The 24,732-nt window shown below is 32.8% G+C and overlaps 2 protein-coding genes across 2 annotated transcripts in view; one reads left to right on the top strand and one right to left on the bottom strand.

Moving 5' to 3' along the window:
- Window positions 1–24,732, bottom strand: part of unc-13-4A (BAI1 associated protein 3) — a 218,672-nt gene that overhangs the window by 64,655 nt on the left and 129,285 nt on the right. The gene's annotated exons all lie outside the window — the stretch shown is intronic.
- Window positions 4,626–15,082, top strand: LOC147063366 (uncharacterized). Its single transcript, XM_085959986.1, has 3 exons — window positions 4,626–5,757; window positions 5,841–6,086; window positions 15,072–15,082. Exons 1-3 carry the CDS (start codon window positions 4,626–4,628, stop codon window positions 15,080–15,082), a joined length of 1,389 nt encoding a protein of 462 aa, XP_085816112.1.

Genomic DNA, 24,732 nt, shown 5'->3' with positions numbered 1-24,732 from the left:
GATGCTTACAGTTTGTGATAGACACTGTTGATAACAATGTAGATAAATTGTCGTAATACAATGATTTTAATATAATTGTTTTTATCGTCTTTGCCACTTGACGTTAATAAATAAATATGTTTTTTTAAATGTGTTTGTTAAGGTACCTAGGCACTAATTAATTGCTACTGTTCCCCATCCCGTCTATGTAGAGAAAGGTTTCTTGAACAACTGTCTTTGACACCGATAAAAGATGAAAGAAAATAATATATACTTAATGAAAATGTTTTGTTGACAATTATTTAGTTAAAATATAAGATTTCTCAAGCCTGTAAAAGATTTTATTATTATTAGGCCGATAAAACAGTATAATAACTGCTCGCAAATTCCTACAAAAACTTCCTTTGTAACTGTAAGCATAAGAATTTTATTGGTCGATTGAGTGAGCTAAGGGGTAGCCAATTGGAAGTGAAAGTTTTTATTTGGAATTTTTTAATCACATTTTTTTAAAGTCCCTTGTCAAAATTCTTTTAGAACTAAGTTACTAAGTAAAACCGTACGAGTAAGTTACCATACAATTAACCTTTTTACGGTTTCGTCTCTTTTAAGAAATTTGAATTATATTTCGTTTTAAATTAGTACTATTTGAGTCGTTTTTTGCGATCCTGGCTTTAACGGTAAATGTACATTGTCAGTCAATTCTTGTTTATATAATAAATTAAAACAATAAAAGAACGTACAAACCTAATTACCCAACTAGACGATCAAAAAAACAAATTTTAAATATTACATTCAATTGTTTGGAAAAACCCGTCGTAGTTACAATAAATACTCACCGTTAATACACGTAGTAAGTGTATTAAATTGTTATTTCTCGTAAATAATAAAAATATGTACTATTCGGCTATATAAGGTTCAAATTTTATGAAATAGTAGGTACCAACATAGTTTGTAAATTATAATAATTATATTTGTATATGATAGAGTATCCTTCTTCTGTAGATTAGATTGTGGGTTGGTAGGTTGTAATCCCGCTTCTGGATAAATATCAAATGTTGTATTTTACAATATAATAATATGTTATTTACTATTTTAAAAAGAGATTGGCATACTTGCTAATGTTATAAGAAATACAAAGACGAATGGCTCATTCATCCACTCCATATACGTACAACAGAAACCTCTAAATATTTTTTGAGCGGACGACAAAATTAAACTATCTCCCAATAACCTCCACTATGAAAAAGTCCATATTCTCTATTCAGAAGCAAAAGTCATTGGTATTGGGTCCAAATTCCGGGTCAGACAAGATCACATGTTATTTTTAATGTTTATAATACCTAATAGGTTGAACAAGATTTTAACATCCATTTCTTTTAAAAATATATATTATTAAACTTTACCATGAGGTGGCTAAAATCGTCATTCGACTGTACAGTCAATAAAAATAAATTATATTATATTTCATTTTCGAAAAAAAAATGAAAAATAAGATAAAGGTACGCATGCATTTATTAACAAACCTTTTTTTGGATCCGGACGGATATGGGGAGGATTTGTGGTGAAATGTTTTTGATGGGGGAGAGTTATTTCCTGATTAAGCAAACGGATTTATTAAAACACAGTAGAAATTACAAAATAAGTATAATAATATATTATGTTTGATTACATAGCTTTTGTAAGGGGAGAAGTAGGTATTTAGTTAAGGGCGCGTCATTTTGGTTCGACTGGGAGGTTGGAACTGAGTTCAAACACACTATTCGAAGTTCAAATGTAGGTGAATTGATTCTATCAATCCGGGGTACGCGTAAATTAAAATGCGTGGCGAATCGCCGTTACAAAAATTGGATAATAATAATATACATAACGACATCTAAATAATCAGTTTGTTATATCTATACTGACATAGATATTAAATTATTGGTGGTATAATTCAAATAATATCCATATATTCCACTTACGTGAGATGAATTTAGGTGGACGTTGTTTTATAAGTTTTTAAGATAAGGTCTATCAATAGTTCACTCTGTGTGCATCCATCTACTTTTATTTTTGTTATTTTACTTTATTTCTTATTGTATTATTAACTCACATTGCTGTATTTTTATTTGAAAAATTGTTAACAATTATTTTATATCATGTCGCGAACGCTTTAAATTTATAATTTGTTATGTTCATTATATGTAAAATAAATAAATTTAAGTAATGAGTCAATCACCTTTTATCAATATTATCAAAATGTAATCTAATATTATGAATAATAATTATATTGTTATTTTTATGTAAGTATGAATAATATTTTTTAATTTCTACAATAAAATTATTTAGTATGTTATTGATGAGACAAAATTTCTTCCAAACTTTTACAAAAAGCTCACATGAAATAATAATTGACGTCGGTTATTATACAATTTCAATTTACGCTTGTTGTTTATTCACGTAAGAAGAAAAAAAACATTAATTCCAAGTTGCCAAAGGATTTCCTTTGAAGTAATAAGCCCAGTAAAGAAACCCAATCTTATATAATAAGCAAGAAATTATGTTATGGCGGAATATTTTCGCATTTTCTCGATAAGCCGACTTACATCATGGCAAGTCTTTATTTAATATTATAAGCAAGCTGTCTCTGAAATGTATAGGCATTTAATATTTATGAGAATATAATTATTATTAGAAGAGATTATTCTTCCATGAATGAAATACATGGATTAATAATTATTATTAATTCTCATTCATGTAATTACGTAATATTTTTGTCGTAAATATGTTATGTGATTTATGACTTTATGGAATTAAGTTATGCGTGGTAGAAATAATAATAATAAAGAACAGTATAGTATGTATAAAAACGGAAACATCCTTGTTTTAAATACCAAAAATAGTCATATTATAATATGCACAATGTATAAAATCCATCAATGGTTTTGTAACGAGCAACGACCTCGGGACTTGTCAGCGTTAATTCGACAACGTTTAGATTTTCGTTTGCTGATTCTTAGCAAGTAAATTAAGTATCCACAATCGTCGCATCTACAATCAGCATATTTCAGGTGTGTAGTTCGATGTTTTGGTCATCAAAACGCCTCGAAATTGCAACAATGCGGAGGTCAGCAGATTTCCTAATTGTAAACTACATCAACGACTCTTGCAATTATTTACCGAATATTCATGTATATAAATAGCGAGTCATAGTTGATGGGTTATATCAGTCCGGACAGTAATCACAACCCTTTAACATAGTCCAGTATAGTTTCATCAGTATACCAGTACACTTTCTCTTAATTTTTTCCTGTAATTTTACTAGTGTACTTATTTATTTGTCAGCAATAAACTCTCTCCTCGATTCATTCGAGCCACTCCAGACATACTTTCATTTCTACATCTTCACCGCTAAAGTTTATTGTCGTATTTTTGTACAAAAGAACATATAGGTACGTTAAACAAGTTATTTGACATAATACATACAATTTATTTTGTAGAATTAGTTGTTTTATAAATAAACTAAAAATTTAGTTCATAGTATCACATTTATTATTGGTATAGAATTTTTCCTCTTTAAACGCGTGCCATGCAAAATCATCTCGGGTGCCATAGGTTTGCCACCACTGATACAGGATAAAGCAATAGGCTATTAGGAAAGCAAAGTTGATCATTCAAGATAGGTAGGCTCTAAACTGTGCTCTATTTATTTATAATATTTCTTAGTAGAAAAAATTAAAAAAAAAGTAGGTGTCATGTAAGAATATTATTGAATATTAATTGTTTGACTAATAACTTTTAAAGGCTGATATCATAGATATATCTCATTAGTTAACTCCATTAATACCCAATGCGTTGCCATTGTTCCCAGAATGGACGATTTTACACCTCTTGAGTGTAGTATATTTTGTTTATAATTACTAATGATCTATTATTAGGTTTGACGATTTATTATACACTAATTATTGAGTGTATTATTATTGATAATATAGGGGGTGTTTTTAACTATGCATAATTTGTTTGATATATCTCTATATATATAAAAATCTCGTGTCACGATGTTTGTGGTCGAACTCCTCCGAAACCGCTACACCAATTTTTATGAATTTTTTTATGTATAAATTTTAGGTATGAGAATAGGTCAACAAGTATATTTCATACCGCTAGGTGATTTGGGTATCTCTATCCAGAAAAAAATTTCTTTAAAGCTCGACCGATTTTTATGAATTTTTTTATGTATATTTGTTAGGTATAAGAATAGGTCAACAAGTATATTTCATACCGCTAGGTGATTTGGGTATCTCTATCCAGAAAAAAAATTCTTTTATTTTTTTGACAATTTTTTTTTTGTATTTTTTTTTATTTGGCATCAAAAAATACCTATAACCCAAAATTTTTACCCTCCTACTTCTACCTTCCCATTTTTTAATCGCGATTTTAGTATTTTTGTATGAACAAATGAACCGTCCATCGTATTTCAAACAGAACGAAATTATTTATGTTGTTGAATGACAGATGGCGCTACGTCCGAGAAGAATTCACGAGAAGCGTCGCGTTATTTTGACATTTCATTCGGCATATCACAAGGCAGTGTGTGCAAAATGTTGTACGATTTATTTTAATTTATCTATTTGTGTGTGTGTGTGTGTGTTGTGTTACAGTGTACAATGCCAGCAAGACGCAAGGGGGCCTATTTGAGCCGTCAAACGAATAAAGCAACAAACATGCGAAACATTAGAGCAGAAATCACAGACAAACAAATCCAACAAGATAACGAAAATGTGCGTGTGAGCATGTCGCGATTGCGTGAATCTCAATCACAAGAGGCACGAGCTGAACGAAATCAACAGCAACAATTGGAACGGAGACAAGCGCGCCGGTTTGCAGTTAACACGCGCAGAGCAAATGACCGACAACGCCAACAAGTACATCGAGCATTATCCGCTTCGTTCCTTCGTCTTGCATTCGAATATGAGCCAGATATTGAATATTCCGCTCATCCGAAAGTGCTGATTGGTGCTATGGACAAAGAATGTCCCCATTGTCATGCGCTAAAATTCAAACATGAGTCAGCCGGGATGTGTTGCGCATCAGGAAAAGTGCAACTACCAGAAATTGAGACACCAACAGAACCATTGAACGGCTTGCTCATCGGCACGGATCCAGATTCAAATCTGTTCCTGAAATCCATTCGCACATTCAATTCATGCTTCCAATTGACTTCGTTTGGAGCTACAGAAATAGTTCATAATACTCCGGCAAATGTTCAACAATTCCATTCTACGTTCAAAATCAAAGGCCAAGTGTACCACAAAGTAGGCTCATTGCTGCCAATGCCAAACGAACCACATAAATTTTTACAAATTTACTTCATGGGCGGTGAGGACATCAATCGCGTGGATGCACGTTGCGGCTACAATAACCTCAATTCGCCTAATGCTAGGCGCATCGTCGGCGAACTGGACACCCTATTGAATGAGCACAACGAATTATTGAAATTCTTCAAATCATATATGCACGAATTGCAAAGTGACAACCACGCTATTGTCATCAATCCTGATAAAACACCAGCTGGAGAGCACTTGCGTCGATTCAATGCACCTGTTGTTAACGACGTTGCTGGAATCATGGTTGGCGACCGCACATCGCCGCGAGAAATCGTGATTCGAAGAAGTAACAATAATCTGGAGTTGATCGCTGACACACACCGTTCATACGACGCTCTCCAATATCCGCTAATTTTCTGGAAGGGACAAGACGGATATTGCATAAACATTAAACAACGAGATCCCGCCACAAGTAATTCATTCATTATAAACATCATTATTCATTTTGAATTAATATTTATGAATGAATTAATATTTTTGAATATGTTGTTACAGGAGCCGAAACAAACAAGAAAGTGAGCTCGATGGATTTTAATGCGTATCGTATGATGATTCGACGTGGTCAGGACAACGTCATTCTGCGATGTCGTGAGCTGTGCCAACAATTCATGGTCGACATGTACGCGAAGGTAGAGAGCGAACGACTGCAATTCCTACGACACAATCAACAGAAGTTGCGTGCGGAAGAATACATTCACTTGCGAGACGCTATCATGAGCGACGCCGACACCACCGAAATTGGTAACTCTATCATTCTACCATCATCCTACGTAGGCAGTCCACGTCATATCCAAGAATACATACAGGATGCTATGACTTTCGTGCGCGAGTACGGACGACCGTGTTTATTTATAACGTTTACATGTAATCCAAAGTGGCAGGAGATTACATCTTTGCTATTGCCAGGCCAAAATGCAATACATCGTCATGATATTACAGCACGTGTGTTCAAACAAAAATTCAAGTCTTTAATGAGCTTCATTACAAAATTCCACGTATTCGGTCCCACACGTTGCTGGATGTATTCGGTAGAATGGCAAAAGCGAGGATTACTTCATGCACACATTTTGATTTGGTTAGTCGACAAAATACGCCCTGAAGAAATCGATAGTGTAATTTCCGCGGAAATTATAGATTCGTCTACTGATCAACTACTGTTCGATATTGTTACCACAAACATGATTCATGGCCCATGCGGTGATTTGAATCGTTTATCGCCTTGCATGGCAGATGGAAAATGTACAAAGCGTTTTCCTAAACATTTCACCAACGACACGATCACAAAAGTCGACGGATATCCAATATATCGTCGAAGAAATACTGATAATGGCGGACAATCATTTACGCTAAATATCAACAACGCAGACATTGACATTGACAATCGTTGGGTGGTACCATATTCGCCTCTGCTGAGCAAAACATTCAATGCTCATATTAATGTTGAGTTCTGCAGTTCGGTGAAGAGCATCAAATACATTTGCAAGTATGTGAATAAAGGCAGCGATATGGCTGTATTTCAAATTCAAAATACCGATGTGAATGCTCCTCGATTGAATGACAACGACGAAATAATGCGCTACCAAATTGGCCGGTACATCAGCTCCAATGAAGCTGTCTGGCGTATCTTTGGTTTCCCAATTCATGAACGGGACCCAGCAGTTATACATTTAGCCGTCCATCTTGAAAACGGCCAGCGCGTATTTTTCACCAACGAGACAGCAATTGAGCGTGCCATAAATCCACCAAAAACTACACTCACCGAATTTTTCGAATTGTGTAATCGTGCGGATACTTTCGGTGCCTTTGCACGAAAATTACTCTATTCCAAAGTACCTCGCTATTTCACATGGAATCAAACAAAAAAATGGATGCCCCGCAAGCAAGGCACACCAATTGTTGCGTGCCTCGGCCTATTCAAATCAAACACTTTGGGCCGAGTATATACAGTCAATCCAAGGCAGATTGAGTGTTTCTATCTGCGACTGTTGTTGGTTAATGTCACCGGCTCATTATCATTTCAAGATATACGCAAAGTGAATGGGCAACAGTATCCAACATATAAAGATGCATGCCTTGCACTCGGCTTGCTCGAAGACGACAATCACTGGGACGATATGCTTGCTGAAGCAGCATTGGGCTGTACAGCAACACAAATTCGTCTACTATTCGCTATAGTGTTGACTACATGTTTCCCGGGACGAGCAGACACGTTGTGGGATAAGCACAAAGATTCAATGACTGACGATATATTGCATCGAATTCGTACACGGTGCAACGATCAAACGATTACATTCAGTGACGCTATGTACAATGAAGCATTGATTACTATCGAGGATCTTTGCGTTGTCATTGCCAATTTACCACTCAGTCATTTCGGTATGAGTTCGCCAAATCGAAGTACTTCTGATTTAATGGACACCGAAATGAATCGTGAACTGCAGTACGATACTGCAGAAATGGCAGCAATTGTTACTCGCAATGTCCCACTACTGACTCATGAACAGAAAATCATTTACGACCGCATTATGCTGGCAGTTTTGGCGGGACAAGGTGGATTCTTTTTTTTTTGATGCACCAGGTGGAACTGGCAAAACATTTCTCATTTCGCTAATTCTCGCCAAAATACGATCAAATAATGGCATTGCATTGGCTGTTGCATCATCTGGCATTGCAGCAACTTTATTGGATGGAGGCAGAACAGCTCATTCAGCATTTAAGCTGCCACTGAATATTTATAATAACCCAGACGCAATGTGCAACATAAAAAAACAATCGTCCATGGCCACAGTGCTGAAACAATGCAAAATTATCATCTGGGATGAATGCACTATGGCACACAAACATTCTCTTGAGGCGTTGAAAAGAACACTCAAAGATATAAAAAACAACAACAAACTATTCGGCGGCACTCAGACAAACACTTCCCATCATTTCACGTTCAACGTACGCTGATGAGATTAACGCTTGCTTGAAATCATCGCCACTGTGGCGTAATGTTGAAAAAGTCCAGCTAAAAATAAACATGCGCGTGCAAATGCTACAAGATCCATCTGCTGACACATTCTCGAACCAATTGTTAGATATCGGCGATGGAAAAGTTGCTGCCTATGAAAATACTGGATGCATAAAATTGCCCACTAATTTCTGCAGAATCGTTGATTCGCAAAATGCTCTCATTGACCGCATATTTCCCGATGTACGCACACAATACATAAATCATGCGTGGCTAGCAGAAAGAGCCATTTTGGCAGCAAAAAATGTGGACGTTGACGATTTAAACTTCAAGATACAGCAGTCGTTGCCAGGCGATTTGGTATCATACAAATCGATCGATACAGTTTGCGATGTCAACGAAGCTGTAAATTATCCAACAGAGTTTTTGAACTCACTGGATTTACCAGGCATGTCAACACACCTTCTACGACTGAAAGTTGGATCTCCGGTTATCTTACTTCTGAATTTGAACCCACCACGGCTGTGCAATGGCACGCGATTGGTCATTAAAAAATTGATGAAAAACATTATCGAAGCCACCATTTTGAATGGCAAATTCCGAGCCGAAAATGTTTTGCTGCCACGAATTCCAATGATTCTAACAGACGTGCCAATTGAATTCAAACGCGTTCAATTTCCTATTAGATTGGCATTCACAATGACAATCAATAAGTCGCAAGGCCAAACGATGTCTGTTTGCGGCTTAGATCTGGGCACACCATGTTTTTCACACGGACAATTGCACGTGGCATGTTCTCGCGTGGCAAACCATCGAGCTTATTCGTGTTGGCTAAAGACGGACTGACAAAAAATATTGTACACTCAATTGCTCTTCAAAATTAATATTGATTTTCTTTATTTCATTTTTCTACTTAAGGATAAAAAATTTATAATTTTTTTTCACTTTACATTTAACTTTTAAGAGATCAAACAATGAATATGTTATCGGCGGTCATCGTCTACAGTGCTCCATTCCTCCTTCTGTCATAGATCTCATCCCCACACACTTACAATACATTCGTTATTTTTTATTTAACAACCAAAATATTTACTAGAAATAATTTAGATGGCAGAACAACGTTTGCCGGGTCAGCTAGTAGTAATATAATAAAATTATTCATTTTAATATTTTTATTGTGACCTTTGACTTGATAGGTAGGTAATGAAGTTTTTACCTACTTTATTGTATAGATTTGTTATATAAGTTATAGTTAATAGTATTCGTGGTCAGTGTTTATTTGCCTTTTGGCGAATGTTCACGGTGCCTGAAGATGCCGAAAGGCCAAACCCGGGTCGCAAAAACAACTCAAATGGAATTGTATAAATCTTAAATCCATTAGAATTTATATTCAAATTCCAATAACTACCTTCGGTCGATAGTCTTAATATTTATCTAGATTCTAGATGATTCAGATTTAACTCGGAAGTCTAGCACCAACAGCAATATTATTTGAATTGTGATAAATATTTCATACTTTTTATTACTTAAGCATTTTATAAGATGAATGATAACTCAATGTACTACAATTTATAATTATTATTATACCTACTAGCACCTCAGCAACAATACTAACAAATAGATTCAAGAAGAAACATAAAAAATTAAATGCAAAACTCGTGATAGGGGCAATTTTTTCTATGCACACATTTATTAATTTAACCACAATAAAATTTTAAAGTTATATGAACTCTAAATAAATCATTTTACTTTTTACATTCTGACATATTATTAAGATTATTTCGATAGTATTATTATGTTTAGCCTAATAATGGGACGAGTTTCATTCTGCCGCAATTGAAAAAGCTACCCGTGTACCGTAAGGTAACAAATTATTCTAAATAATAACAATATACACTGTGACTTATGAGTACTGGCAAACATATTGGCGGCCTTCTGTCAAGTAGTGGCAAAGGGTGGAGGTAGGCTGTTAAGATCTGATATAAATAGTGCACACTAAGTTTTCTCAGTCATACGTATTTATTTTCATTGAACTTATACTACAATGTGTAGATAGTGTTATGTTTTAAAAATCAATAAAACTCTGCCTTAATCCAAGCCGTAGTAGATAATACCAAAATGTCTATCTATAAAATATCTAAAATTCTACCATAAGGCAGGGCTTAATGAATTTTAAAAAGCTAACTAACACCACCTGTAATATGTATTCTTAATTCAACAAAAACAAATAAGTATGACTGAAAAAGTTTGCACTATTTTACTCGGATCGCCCATAGCATACCTAAACTATTATTGTTTCGTTTAAGCAGGTTTAAAACTGAATTTTAAAAACTAACCAGCACCATCTGCAAATTGTATTCTTAGTTCAATAAAAACGAATAAATATGACTGACAAAGTTTATTGTGCACTATTTATGTCGAATCTTAACAGCCTACCTCCACCCTTCGCCACTTGAAGATAGCAGAGATTCTTTTGATTATTAATAATTGGGTATCTATATAATAAAATTTTAGAGGCGGTTTAATTAATATTTTAGATGAAGACAATATTATATACGTTCTACGAATCATAAATAATAAACTCAATTAAAAACAAAAAGAAAACTAATACCAAACCGCCATGAATGGATTGCGTGTTATGGTTAACTAATAAAATACTTATCTATTAGTAATTCTGCTAGGACTAAGAGGGCCGTAGGAAGTTTTTTTTCTATCGTAGCTTTGTTGGAAAACTTCACGTGATATACCTCCTATTCAATTAGACCAACTCCAATATAATATAGGTTCCTGAAATGAATGTATTTATACCAGTGTAGTTTATTCACGTTTGGATTTTTTTCTTTTGTTTATTTTTAATTCAGTGTTTAATTATTACTATATTAGGCTCGAGCTTTCAGAAGTTATATCAGTGGTGGAAGTCATTTTTGTAATGATGCTGAATAATTACAGAGCCCACGATTACCTAAATAAAATATTCATAAAATCCACGGTTAAATGCAGTAAATCCTTACCAAAAATGTAGAAATTTAATAGTCTGAGAAAAATATTGTTAAACATTTTATTAAGGGCTCCACCAAAAGACAGATTAATAAATATAATTCCGATAGGCTATAATCCTATACACTATATTTTGACGGAGGGTTTTAAATATGTGAGTGACTTTTCAAATAACTAAATCAAAATTATAAATGTGCAATAGTGTGTGTTGCAATTTTAAATACACCAATATTGAAGGATCGTCAGTGCATAAAGCGAAAGCAGTTGTCAGAACAAAATACAAGCGCATTTTTAACACGTGTTTAAGTTTATCCCATTATCTTCCACACTTGAGATCGGTTGCCTGTTTCTCCACAGCCGTCAAATATTTCAATTCCTATTATTCTCTGGGCTCTGTTCTCTGGGCTCCGCCAAACCACAACCGATCTTAATCGGGCGTATAACGGGACCCTAGATTTGGTATCAAGCACCATTTCTTATGTTAAGAAGTGTATCAGGAGCAGTTACCCAAGACTGAAGTCGTCACGCACTCAAATTAAATTTGGCTAAATTTACATGACTTTAAGTTAAGAGTACCCATGGGAGAGAAGGGTACGCAGAGACAAAATTAAAAATTGTAGTAAGTAACAAAAGATAATACAAAACTGCTGAACAATCTAAGTGAAGCATTGGTGGGGCCATTAAGTTTAATTGTTAATAATTATGTACATAAGTTACCCGTCTGAACTGTCAAAAAGTGCTGTCTTTTAACACCCCCTCTCTTGGCTGTGTTAACTTGTAGAACGAGACAGAGTTCGTTAATTTTATATATTAAGAGTTGAGATGCAATATCCAACTGTTTTGAAATATGATCATGTCACGGGCGAACTGTCAAATATCGAGTGGCTAGTTAGTAGCAGCTAGTAGTAACAAAATATTTGTTTTACTGCAATTACATTTTGTGCTGCAATCGCAATGGCATGTGACTAATAAAATTGTAGGTTATGTTGATATGTCTGACGTGTCAATACAAAATTCTTGGGTTTGGACATATCCGCTTGGCTTCGGGTGTATCAGTCAGCATGAACATACCCAAATTTGACCGACATGTCTACCAACCTGAATTTTCAACGTATTACGAATTTTTCAACTATTGAAGATAGCTGCCGATAACTGTTTTGTGTATAGAGTTCCTTCCGTGTTAATATAGACCAATAGAAATTACGGAAACGTGCTAAAGTGATAACTGCTAAGAATAAGCCCGCAATACAACAAAGTGGTCAAATCAAAAATTATAATAAGTTGTTCAGCATTAAACAAAATTATTATTACTCAAATATGTATTTCATAATTTATTATATATATTTCTAAAAGAAAACTGTTTACTTAACTTCAAAATGTACGTGAATAAATAATATTCATACACCTACCATGATTGATGATAATATATATTTCCCCAGTCAAATATTGTGAATGTTCTAAAATTATCTCCATCTTGAGAAGCAGTCATTGTTCACGTAGATTCCATCTCTTATTACTAAGGGGCAGTGCGTCATATCAAATGTAGGGATAAAAACCGGGATTTTTTTTAGTCGGAAATATTGTAAAAGTTAGTCTTTTTGTGCCATCATATCAGCCATCGAACATTGCCAATACAATCAAAATAAATATCGGTTTCAGTAGATAGACCATATTATTATTTCCTATGATAGACGTAAACTTATGTTAAAGAAATTCGATTTTTTATTTAAAAAAAAACCTTTTAAAGACTTGGAACAAATTGGTTTTGGAGTAAAAACTCTTGTCCAGAGATATAACCATTTACTGTGTGGTATTTCTTGATAGTTTATAAAATAGGATTATTTACCACATATAAAGTAAATAGTGTTTCTCCCACTTAGTGAGCTTTATCAAGTTTTAGTACCGAATTACACATTTAAGTTTATGTAAGATTGAATTCATTGTCTATATATTACATACGAATAGTTGGTTTATTACCATTTTCGATCCTAATAAGATCATATATGGGTCTCCACAGAGTGGATATTGTATTAAAAGATGTTTGGTTTTGCGAGAAATGGATGTTAGTCACTTACTCAATCTATTAGGTCCATACGCTGGGTAAAAACACACATTGAAAAATAGCATATGCATTTTCCAGACGAGGGATTCAAGCCTGGGACTAACAATATTATAAGCCTGACGAGTAATCGATCGGCCATCATAGGCGACATGCAATTGAATTGGGAAAATCGTAAGAGCATCTTTATAAGATGGGTTGGGATTTGAATGCATTTTGAGAAAATTCTTAATAATTATTATTGTTTAAGATAATTGCTTGGTGTTAGTCATTAATTGGTCGGAATTATTATTATTTAAATCTACTAAAGTCAAACAAACATTGAATAAAATCTGAAAAAATGTATGTTAAAATTTTGTATCAATAATAAATTCAGTAGGTATATGTCAACGTTTTCTATTGTATAATTTGACGAAAAATACGATTTCATAAACAGTACCGGTTCAAATAATAGATTACCGGTTTTTCATTAAATATCCAGCCGAGTAATTTCTCCCTAGCATTGAAATCCACGGTTACAATATATATATATAAACATAAATGTTCGGTCTAAGAACGTTCGAATGAAATAGATCCAGGTGAAAGAGACATGAATTAGCTAGCCTTCAAAGCCCCTAAATAATGGTCGTCGTACAAGCGACAACAGCCGTTCTGTACCTAACAATCATAATATGTATACATTCTGTACCTTACGGTTATATATATTCTATAACTTACGTTTGTATATTATGTTCTATATTTTACGTTTGTATGTGACCTGTACACTTTGTCTTGTTTAAGCTTCCGGATGGCGGTTACAGAAAAAGCTCAATTTACGGTATCGTAAGAGCAGTTGTATTGTGAAAGAGACTGTGCTAATAAAAATGATAAATTTGAAGTTTTTCACTGTAATGGACATATATTATTCAGAATATTTGAATATATTGACATATATATTACTAATTATTGGTATTTATCATCATCGGCCTGTAACCCAATGTAGGTCTTTGTCGCCACCAGGAAATTTCTCCAATGCTATCAACCTACCCCAAGCTGTCTCAACTGCTTTAGCCTTATATAGTATATTTAAAAAAATACTAAATTGCTACTAAGCAAACGTGGGATTTCATAGAGAATATTTGAATTGAATATTTTGTTTATTTATTTTTCCTTCAGCTTTGTATTTTTTAAATGAAGAGTATATTGTTTTCAACATTTAAAAACAATGCATTTTTATAATTAATGCATTATAATAATCATAAGACAAGGTCGATCCACTGTTGTATGAAGGCAATCTACAGTTAATTCCACTTTTCTCGGTCCCTAGCTATTATATAAAAACGAATGATATAGATGTACATCCATGACAATGGCTGAAATGGATGATAGGTAGGTACCTCTACCACACCGGAAACTTTATTGTACCTGTAGTACAAATAGTATCAGCGGGTTTTTGAATTTATCACTCTAAAAATACGCACATGACTGATGGAGTTGTCCCAGGAGTGCGTAGTGTCATTGCCTAAAATGGCTTGAGAAATAATAATAATTAGAACGGGCCTTTAACATGAATAAATAAAGGGTTAAAAAAGTTTCTTATATAAACCTGGTTTTAAATATAAACTTTGATCCTAATAATATCAATCCCCGTTTAGTATGCTTATCAAAGAAGTTACAAATAATAAAACAATTGGAAAGTCTAAAAATTCCTATCTTTTGGTTTTATTTATATACACAGCCGACGTTTAATAGAATTATCATGTATTAAGAGTCAAGGTATGCATCTAATATGTTGAGCAATTAGTATATAATTTGTAATTTATATGTAATTAAAAATTCACGATTTACCTAAGCAATATTTAAACATTTATTATTTCAATGCTTGCGGTTTTTCTCAATTCAGGGTCACTGACAAGAACAGTTACATTTAACAATTTATTCTCTACCATTATTTCTTTCAATTCGCAGCTTTGAGATCCATTGGTAGAGAGAATACGTGTGTTCTTTGTATGATCACTCCAGCAAAACCATGATCCTTTTACGTCTCCTTTATCGTTAGACTACCAATCTATCCAGATGACTTATTCTTTTATTTAGATTCCGTGCTTATAAAGAAACGTTTACATGTTTATTATTTTTGATATGCCATCTCTACTAACTGTAAATTGAAACGATGTAGTCGTATATTTTTTAACAGTAGGTATTTTATACATCATACCTGAAAAGTCTGTACCGCAAAATATACTGTATTATAATAGAATGCTCTATACGAAAAAATGTAGCAAAAAATGGCATGCCACTCTCGTCACTTTGACAGAATAGCTTTGACGCTTAAGTGAACAATAAAAGGCTTTTATAGTAGCAGTGGCCTAGCAGGCTTTGTCTCAGAGAAGGGGTGTGCATGTCCACCCTTTCCATAATTTATTTCTGTATTGCTGAATACTTCGGTTCGGTTTATCATCTGAGTAAGACTGCAATACAATTAATCTCACTTTGTTGATGATAAATTGTCCTATAAAGTTATAAGAAAAGAAACAATTTAAAAGAAAGATACGGTTCACTATGGGTAATATAAATAAGACGATGAAAATTTATTACTAACTTGGATCTTTCTGTTACGTCTAGTATTATTAAAAAGAAACATTATTGAAACAATTTATTATTACACATTCATCTCTGATTTCTAATACAAAAATTATAATTTATACGGATAATGCGTCACTCTATAAGACGACATCCGCCAAAAGTTTCCATTGGAAAAAATCTTACAACTAAAAAAGCTCTACAAAATATCTCATTAGGTCTATTTTGACTTATGAAGCTGGGTCATATATACTGTTTGCCTTGCTTCACAAGTACCCGATAAAGAGCAAACATCGATGAGGTGAAGTGATTTAGTTTAGTGAAGGAATTAACTGAAAAACTGATAGCATCCACCACAAGACTCGCAAAGGATACGAAAAGCTGGCTCCAGAATGCCACATTGCTTATATTCGAGCGATCACTATCGTCTGTCACCAGAGCTACGACGCAGGAGATGAGTGCTAGATATTTTAAATACGCAAATAGCATTATAGGTAGTACAAATATGTATTTTTTGGCGCACTGACTAACTACTCGAGTGATCGCAAGACAGATCACTGACTAACTACTCGAGTGATCGCAAGACAGATCACTGACTAACTACTCGAGTGATCGCAAGACAGATCACTGACTAACTACTCGAGTGATCGCAAGACAGATCACTGACTAACTACTCGAGTGATCGCAAGACAGATCACTGACTAACTACTCGAGTGATCGCAAGACAGATCACTGACTAACTACTCGAGTGATCGCAAGACAGATCACTGACTAACTACTCGAGTGATCGCAAGACAGATCACTGACTAACTACTCGAGCGATCGCAAGACAGATCACTGACTAACTACTCGAGTGATCGCAAGACAGATCACTGACTAACTACTCGAGTGATCGCAAGACAGATCACTGACTAACTACTCGAGTGATCGCAAGACAGATCACTGACTAACTACTCGAGTGATCGCAAGACAGATCACTGACTAACTACTCGAGTGATCGCAAGACAGATCACTGACTAACTACTCGAGTGATCGCAAGACAGATCATGTAAATTCAATATGGCAAGCTCTCTGTAAGCACGGGTTTGAATTCCAGCCATTGTACCAATTTTATAACGTTTGTCAAGCAGACGCTTTCATGCGACACATCCGCGATACATTTTTTCGATGTAGATCCTGCCAATTATTGACGTATTGTAATTACGTTAAAAGCATGTCCGGAAAATTTAAACGCCACATTTAGATACGTAAGAAACCTCCGTGATTAGCACGAGTGTAGTTTTACCGAACTGTTAGAGGTATTAGATGATAAAGAAAAGATTGCCATGATTGCTGCCGACCTCCGTTAGGAAATGGCACCATAAGAAGAAAAATATATTTTTAGTTATAACATCCTTGCTAATAATTATAAGATTTTAGAAGGAATATAGGATTATTTTCAATGATATTTTTTTGATTATCTTCAGAAGTTTTTTTTAAAACTATTATAATGGAGTTCTACCACGTAAATACAATATCAATTATAACATATTATTACATACACACTTATTAGAAAAAAAATCATTTTGGACGAATTGTCAACTCAAACGGCATTATAAATTCAAAACCCATGTTTTATTTGTTGACCTATTAAGCTAAGGCATTGTTTAATCATTACGATATTATAACGTGAATTATACAAAATGTTTAACTAAAGAAAGGGTAAACTGTTGAGGGGCTAAATCTTGTCCAATTTCAGAAGCGGGCTACCGCCCCCCGGGATCGCCTTGAACACCTGTTGAAATAGGTCAGACGCAGTGGGGGCTAGGACGCATACACAAGTAGGGCAATATTTTAACCAGTTTCCAACGAACAATAATTTTGTAAACACCCACGCGTTTATAATATGCTACTAGCCGGGTTGCGTTTTGTGTAATATAATAATATTAACTACCCCCAAATTAATGATGTTTACTAAGATACTTACCTCGATTTAATAAGTTGACATTTTACCGCTCGGTCATCAAATCATAGCAAATCATAGCAAATACAATAAATATATATTATGTAAATCCATCGAAAATTAAACTTACTTAAATGATTGTACGTATTTTAGTCATCTCTACAACAATAGACTGGTATGAATTCGATTCAATTATTGTTAAATGTTGAAGTTAATATATTTATAAAATGTCTTTGTCAATATAGTTAAAATATCTTGCAAAGTAAAGATCATACTTGTGTAATTTCTATTGTCAATTACCAGAGCACTGTGCAATGATTTGTATGTATATTTAGATTTGCTAAGTTTATTCAGGTAGGCAAAGAAACGTGCGCGGTGATGCCATTTCGATGTCACTTAATTGTGTGACCTCCGTGCCGTAGAACATTGGTGCGTAACCGGTAGATAGTAGAACCAAGTCCACTAGTTAGTTAATAAATAAATAATATTTTGATACTGTGAATTATTACCAAAATAAAATAAATATGGGACGTCTCATATAATTTTTTCAATGATTTCATAACAAAATCCATAAACTACGAAAGAATAATATTATATCAAAATAGTATAAATACTAAAATCATGTAATAATAATTATTATACATAGTTTTACAATAATAACCTTACAAAAGGACCCATCAAAAAATAAGAATATTGCACAAGCAAACCGGTACGATTATAATAATATTTGATTCATATTTCATAAGTCATAACTCAAAATCTACTAGAAATAAAACTGCATTGTTAGGAGAGTATAATATTGATATCTCAAAAGGTTTCTAACTTTGTATTTTATTGCCAGTTCTAGCGCTTTTGAATATGTGTATTGGGTGTAAAATACACATTCGGCGTTAAATATAACGTTTTTCGACAGCTCGAGCTGCCCGGCTTTTTTGATATTCAGGCTCATACTTGAGACTAAAAACTCCAAGCAGAGTTCCGAATGATTTTTTTATAGAAGACATGTAGGACTTTTTAAGGCATTGAGTCTTCATACTTTGGATAGTCTAGTTTGTAGGATTTGTATTCTGGCATGAAAAGTCAACCTAGCATTTTCTTTACATATATTTTTTATCCCATCTGACATATTTTTGCTGTCGACTGTGCAGTGTTAACAGTAATAACATTTTAAATAGAAAGAAATTTAAATACAAAAATTGTAAGAAACTACAATATGTAAGTACACACAGTGAGTTATAAGTAGACTTTATTTTAATAATTTATTAAACAATGTCCATCTACACTCTCACAAATACTCAAAGCAATTTGTAAACCTGTCAAAAAATCATTCATGTAGTCCATGTAATAGAAAAAAAGTATTTAAGTACATTATTATAAGATAGCTTGACTATCACAAAATGAGTACATGAGACATTATATTGACACGTAGAGGCGTTACAAGTTTAGTATTCCATAAGAAATATTTATCCAATTTAATTTAAAGAATACATATTTAATTTTTATGCGTACATATTATTATATGGACATATATTCAAGTATCACACAAATTGAATATCACTATAAAAGGTTGAAAATCGGCGCCGTAGACCCATTGTATCGAGATGCTATGAGTGGCTTATACGGCGCGTAGAGGCACTGCTACGCTCTTGCTATTCCCTTTATACGTCTTTACTTTACGCTGAGTTCACAACTTATTTAATGACTTTACATAATGAAAATATCTCGCGATGCAGTCGCTATCGCTGGCATTGGTTACTTGCCTGGATATTTTTAATTGGCTGTCTGTCCTTCGTTTTATAATCAAATTGCCATTAAAATAATATATATACTTACAATGTATTTCGCAAGTACTATACTATTTATTTATATTAACTCGAATGAAAGTATTTTTGTGATACCTAATAAAAATAAAATTTATTTATATATTATGTGAGGGTCCATTAGAAAGTCCATTTTTACAACTTTACAAGATACCAAATAAGGTGATTTTTCGTGCATTAAATATCTGGTATTTTTAATGATATGATTAGAATAACGGATTATCCGGAGAGACTTGTGGTTTTGGGTGGCTTCTAATGAAGGCAAAGCAGAGAAATAGCGTCGGCTCGCTAGAGCGACCGAGTGAAGAAGCTGAGTAGAGGCACCATTAATTCTGCCCTGAGAGAAGCGGATGATCCAGATGTATGGAAAGTCTTGGTCGCTCAAAGGATTGCAAAATTCATAGGTGGTCACGATCTTCAGAAAGATAATAAGAGTAAATGTACCTACTTATATTATAAAACGGAGTTTTTTCATTTCAGTTATTTTATTTTTTTCTATTTTATTTAGTTTAAATATATGTAAAATAAAATTTTACATTTCAATACTTAAATCGTTTTCACAAAATTTGGACGTACCGTAGTTTACATTGCGTATAAAAATTGACCCAATATCTTACTATCTTATGCAAAACAGTAAATTGAGACCTTGAAAAAAATTGTCCAGAGACATAGCTACAATAAGTGCACTTTTGTATACAAGCTTGGATTTAAGCATGTAGAATAAGCATATAGCTAAAGGTCAATTTTTAAAATATTGAGTAACTTTAAAATTTACATAATAATGACCCCTTGAATAACAAAAATGGCGGTGAAAAAAATCAATGTTCTCTATAAGCGTCTAATTCACAATTTGGACATATATATTTTGTGACGCTGATTACTTGATGTGACGCTGATTTTGAAATCGGAACCCTATAAAATACTAAACTGGTGTCAAACATTTCAATTTTATATAAATACCATCTGATTTGATAAATTTGTTAGTGCTGAATAATATTATTTAAAGGAAGACTTAATATTTTACAATTTAAAGTTTATGAAATACCAAAATGGCGGATAAAAGTTGTCCTTGAGACACCAATGAGGCGTTTTTCTCTACTACGTGGATTGATCATTTTTAAGAGAATTAGCTAGGGAATGCTGCTCTTATGGTACTGTACTTTCATGTAACCTTGATGCAATGCAGTTATTTGCCATTTATGTAAGGTTGTTAACATTATAGCGCCTGTACACGTACATGGATTTACTGGCACCAATAAATAGTGCGTATTTTAAAACTATCTCGATAATAACTGTTTACATGTAAAAGTGCAGACTGTCTCGCCAATCTCATTCTTCAAGCGTAAGCGAGACGTAATGTTATCATTGTATGGTATAGTTAGTTTTTTTCCGGCAAGTTCGCAATTATCGTTCTACTGCACAGGCGCAGAATACTCACAAATCCCAACTGAAAATTCTGTTGACTCAAGACTGAGCGTGAAAATTCAGAATCTTTTGAAGATTTTTGATCCACGCATTTTCTTGTTATGGTCGCGATAATACGTACTGTCAGAAGTAAATCCATGAAATTAAATAATATGATGTGACCAATAAAATATCATATGCCCACGTATAGTAACCTAACTTAACTATGCTATGTACTACTATTTCTTTAAAAATGATCACGTCATTGTCTATGGTCATTGCGGTCCTGCCAACCTAATAAAAATAACCGCCATTCTCTCATGTAACTTGACAAGTATAACAAGCCTTTTTACGTTTGCTATTATTCCACATATTCCTTGTAAATATTAATATACTCTCGGTAAGTCAAATATTACGAAGCGTACACATACTAATACTACACATACATATTACATACGGTGCGAGCTTGCAAGTAAACAATTTGATACTTATATTTAAAATTATATACTGTAGATAAAACAAGTAATATTTTTTTGTTCAATTTTAAATGCCCTATAAATAACCATTAAGCAGCTTTCGGTCGCCAAAAATCTAAGGTGTTTTGAATTAATGATCAACTGTGTATTTATTTAAATGTATTTGCATAAAAAATTGGATCTGATCCAATCACGAGTACTTTTTCAGGTAGACAAATTATTGATCAAAGTTGGTAATTGCTGATTTTTCAATATGTGGTCAGGGAAAAGTTTGTATGTCGACACTTATTGTCAATTCTTCAATGAATATTATAATTATGTACAACAAAAGGTTTGTTATACCAATTACGATATTCTTATATGAAACTTGGTGTCATAATAAGCATAGCATTAAAATTCAAAAAATGATCTGCCAAAAGTTTGTAATTATATTTACAAAGTGTATTTATGAAATAAATGTTATTTTTAATGCATTTTGCCTTCCCTATAAAATATAAATTAGATGTTCCGTTATAGAGGATAAATAATTAAGCAATATAACACGGTTTATGTAATTTTTACTAAAATAACTACATAAATACACTGACAATGGAACAACAGCGATAAGACTTTTGATGATTTTATTCCTTGATTCTAATAAGAATGCATAGTAAAAATAATATGTAAAATATTTTCTTTCAAAGATTGGTAAGTCTACCCGTTTATTAAGAGATAAATATACTTTGTCTATAATTCTTAGAATAAAATGTGGACTTTTTATCATACTAAAATCATAGAATATACTTCAATCTATTAAAAAAACCGTAAGTTACGAAAAGAATAAATTTCTAAAATACGTCAAACTTTAAAATGGCCGTAACTGTATTACGTGTTTTGAGAATTAAAAACTTTTGCCAGTAATCCTACGAATTATCTGTATGTTGCTTCTCTTCATTTTACAGTTGATAAAGTTTTAATAGATTTTTAATCTTCAATATAATATTATGTCGCTTGTTCTGTTAATACAATATATGGCTATTTAATACATTACTCAAGGTCAGTTAATACAATTAAAATATTGCAAAGATTATAATAAGATTAAATAAATTATATTATTTTTAATTGATTTTTGTACAACGTATTTCATTTGAATCATTTTTAGCGATCCGAGTATTAAATTAAGGCATCTTTAGAGACTGCACAACGTAAAATATACAACTGCTTCATGCAATATAGCTACTTATAGCTTATAGACCTAATTAAAATACGTAAGTATCAAGCTATCTTGAAAACGAATTTTGAATTGATAGGACATTGAAGAAAAGGTGTCGTATTGGGTGTTATAAAAAATGTATTAAAATGTCACAGTAGTTTAAAAATAATTGCTAATAATTGACAATATCTTAAAATTATCACACATCAAACGATATTACTTTTTGAATATTCGAAAGCTGTTGCATTAAATAAACTATAATATATTTTATACTTAGGTATGTGTTTAGTAATAACATAATCATTTTTATCTATATATTATACAAAATATCTACTTATAATAAGTGCATGTTAAGTAGAGTGCCAGGGGTATTATTAATTAATTATAAGCAGTAAAGTATATTTTCACGTCTTTAGGTTAACAATCAAATAATTAAAAATAAAAAAACCTCAACTTTCCATACGAAAACGAATTGTTTCAACAAATTGGTAAAACCTTATAAATGAAATTTAATTTGGAATTGTAAGATTTCTTTGCCACAGCGTTTTACTTAACTTCTGAATTTAGCTATGACTTTATGGCTCGAATAAAGAAATATATTTTACTTTTTGTCTGGTCGTTTCTTTTCAATTAATAATGTAGCATAAAATGCTATTTTTTGATACTGGATATATTAAAAATTAATTGCTGTAAATAATAATAGTAGTAATAAAGAGGCAAAAGGCAAGTTTACATAGTTTACAGGATAGCGAAAGGATGTTCTATTAAAACACTTAGATACATTAACTGAATGTATTGTTATGAATTACCTATATGGAACTCTATGTAATGTCAAATTATTTAGATAACTAGTGAACTAAGTTAATATAGTTTAACGTGATCGCGGATTGTGACTGTGTTCTTCAAGTGACTAATGGACACTATATGGAAATATTATATTACTTACCTAAGCTTCAATGTTTGAAAGCGCAGTCGATCAGCAGCCTACATACTGATTTCATATTTTTTCTATCCTGATGGGAAGGCATAGTCGTTCTCCGACCGTGTTAGCAACCATATGATTAAAAAATCTAAATTAGTGGGCTTGTTTTGACGCTAGAGAGTGTGTTGTAACCTTTAGCCGATTTCAATTAGATAGATAGTTAAAATCAATTTAATAGTAATATAAATGTGCTTTGTCGAATGTGTATATTAGTATGAATATAATTAATGTGTTTGGTTGAATCTGACCATTGATGAAGTGCCTAATATCAAGTATCATCATATACATACATTCTTTTTAATACTACACCAGGTCATGAAGCTCAATGATAGTGGTGTAATTAGTAGGGCGCGGATTTATATGCTAGTGCATGTTTTGTTAGGGTGAAACAGTTATGAGACTTGCACAGAAATCCGATTTGAAAGACGCAGAATCCAAAAATAAAATTTTATTGTGCATATTTGAGACATAAGTGCATATTTCATAAATAAATGCATATTTAAAGGCTTTTGCATTTATAATTTTAGTTTTTTTTTTATTAATTATAATAATTAATTATTTTGTCGAAATATTACTAAATTAGGTAGGTAGATAGTTTAGATGCACTTGCATTTTTAATGGAATCCCCGAGCTGTGGATTTATCAGAAAAAGTAAAGTCAACTCGGGCACTTTTATTTAAATTTTGCGCAATCACCTGTGTGGACGTTGAGAGGTCATTTTCCGCATATAAACAAAACACTGACAGATATGCGGAAAATTTTAATGCCATAGCAAAATATTGTAATTTTTTTTCGGAGAAAAAAAACAGTAAATATGTAGTATTTAGAAATAGTACCTAGTTAAGTGTGTCGTTTCTGTTTTTTAAAGTTGTGTATAGTTTACATCATTTTTTATTTAATTATTTGTACTTGTATACAAACTATTTTCAAAATTGTAATTCATTAACTTTATATTGATTATTTGTGTTTTTTTGTTGTTGTATTATATTGATTGTGATTA

The sequence above is a fragment of the Rhyacophila brunnea genome, unplaced genomic scaffold (genome assembly GCF_057557595.1).
Source record: "Rhyacophila brunnea isolate RB1 unplaced genomic scaffold, BYU_Rbru_1.0 scaffold_9, whole genome shotgun sequence".
In the NCBI taxonomy this organism is placed as follows: Eukaryota; Metazoa; Arthropoda; class Insecta; order Trichoptera; family Rhyacophilidae; genus Rhyacophila; species Rhyacophila brunnea.
Note: the sequence above shows the minus strand (reverse complement) of the source record. Positions and strands in the feature narration are given on the sequence as shown.

Excerpts from the sequence above, each read along its gene's own strand:
- LOC147063366 (XM_085959986.1), top strand. The coding sequence starts at position 4,626 with ATGCCAGCAAGACGCAAGGGGGCCTATTTGAGCCGTCAAACGAATAAA. Across the intron at positions 5,758-5,840 it reads ACAACGAGATCCCGCCACAA|GAGCCGAAACAAACAAGAAA; the intron begins GTAATTCATTCA and ends ATGTTGTTACAG.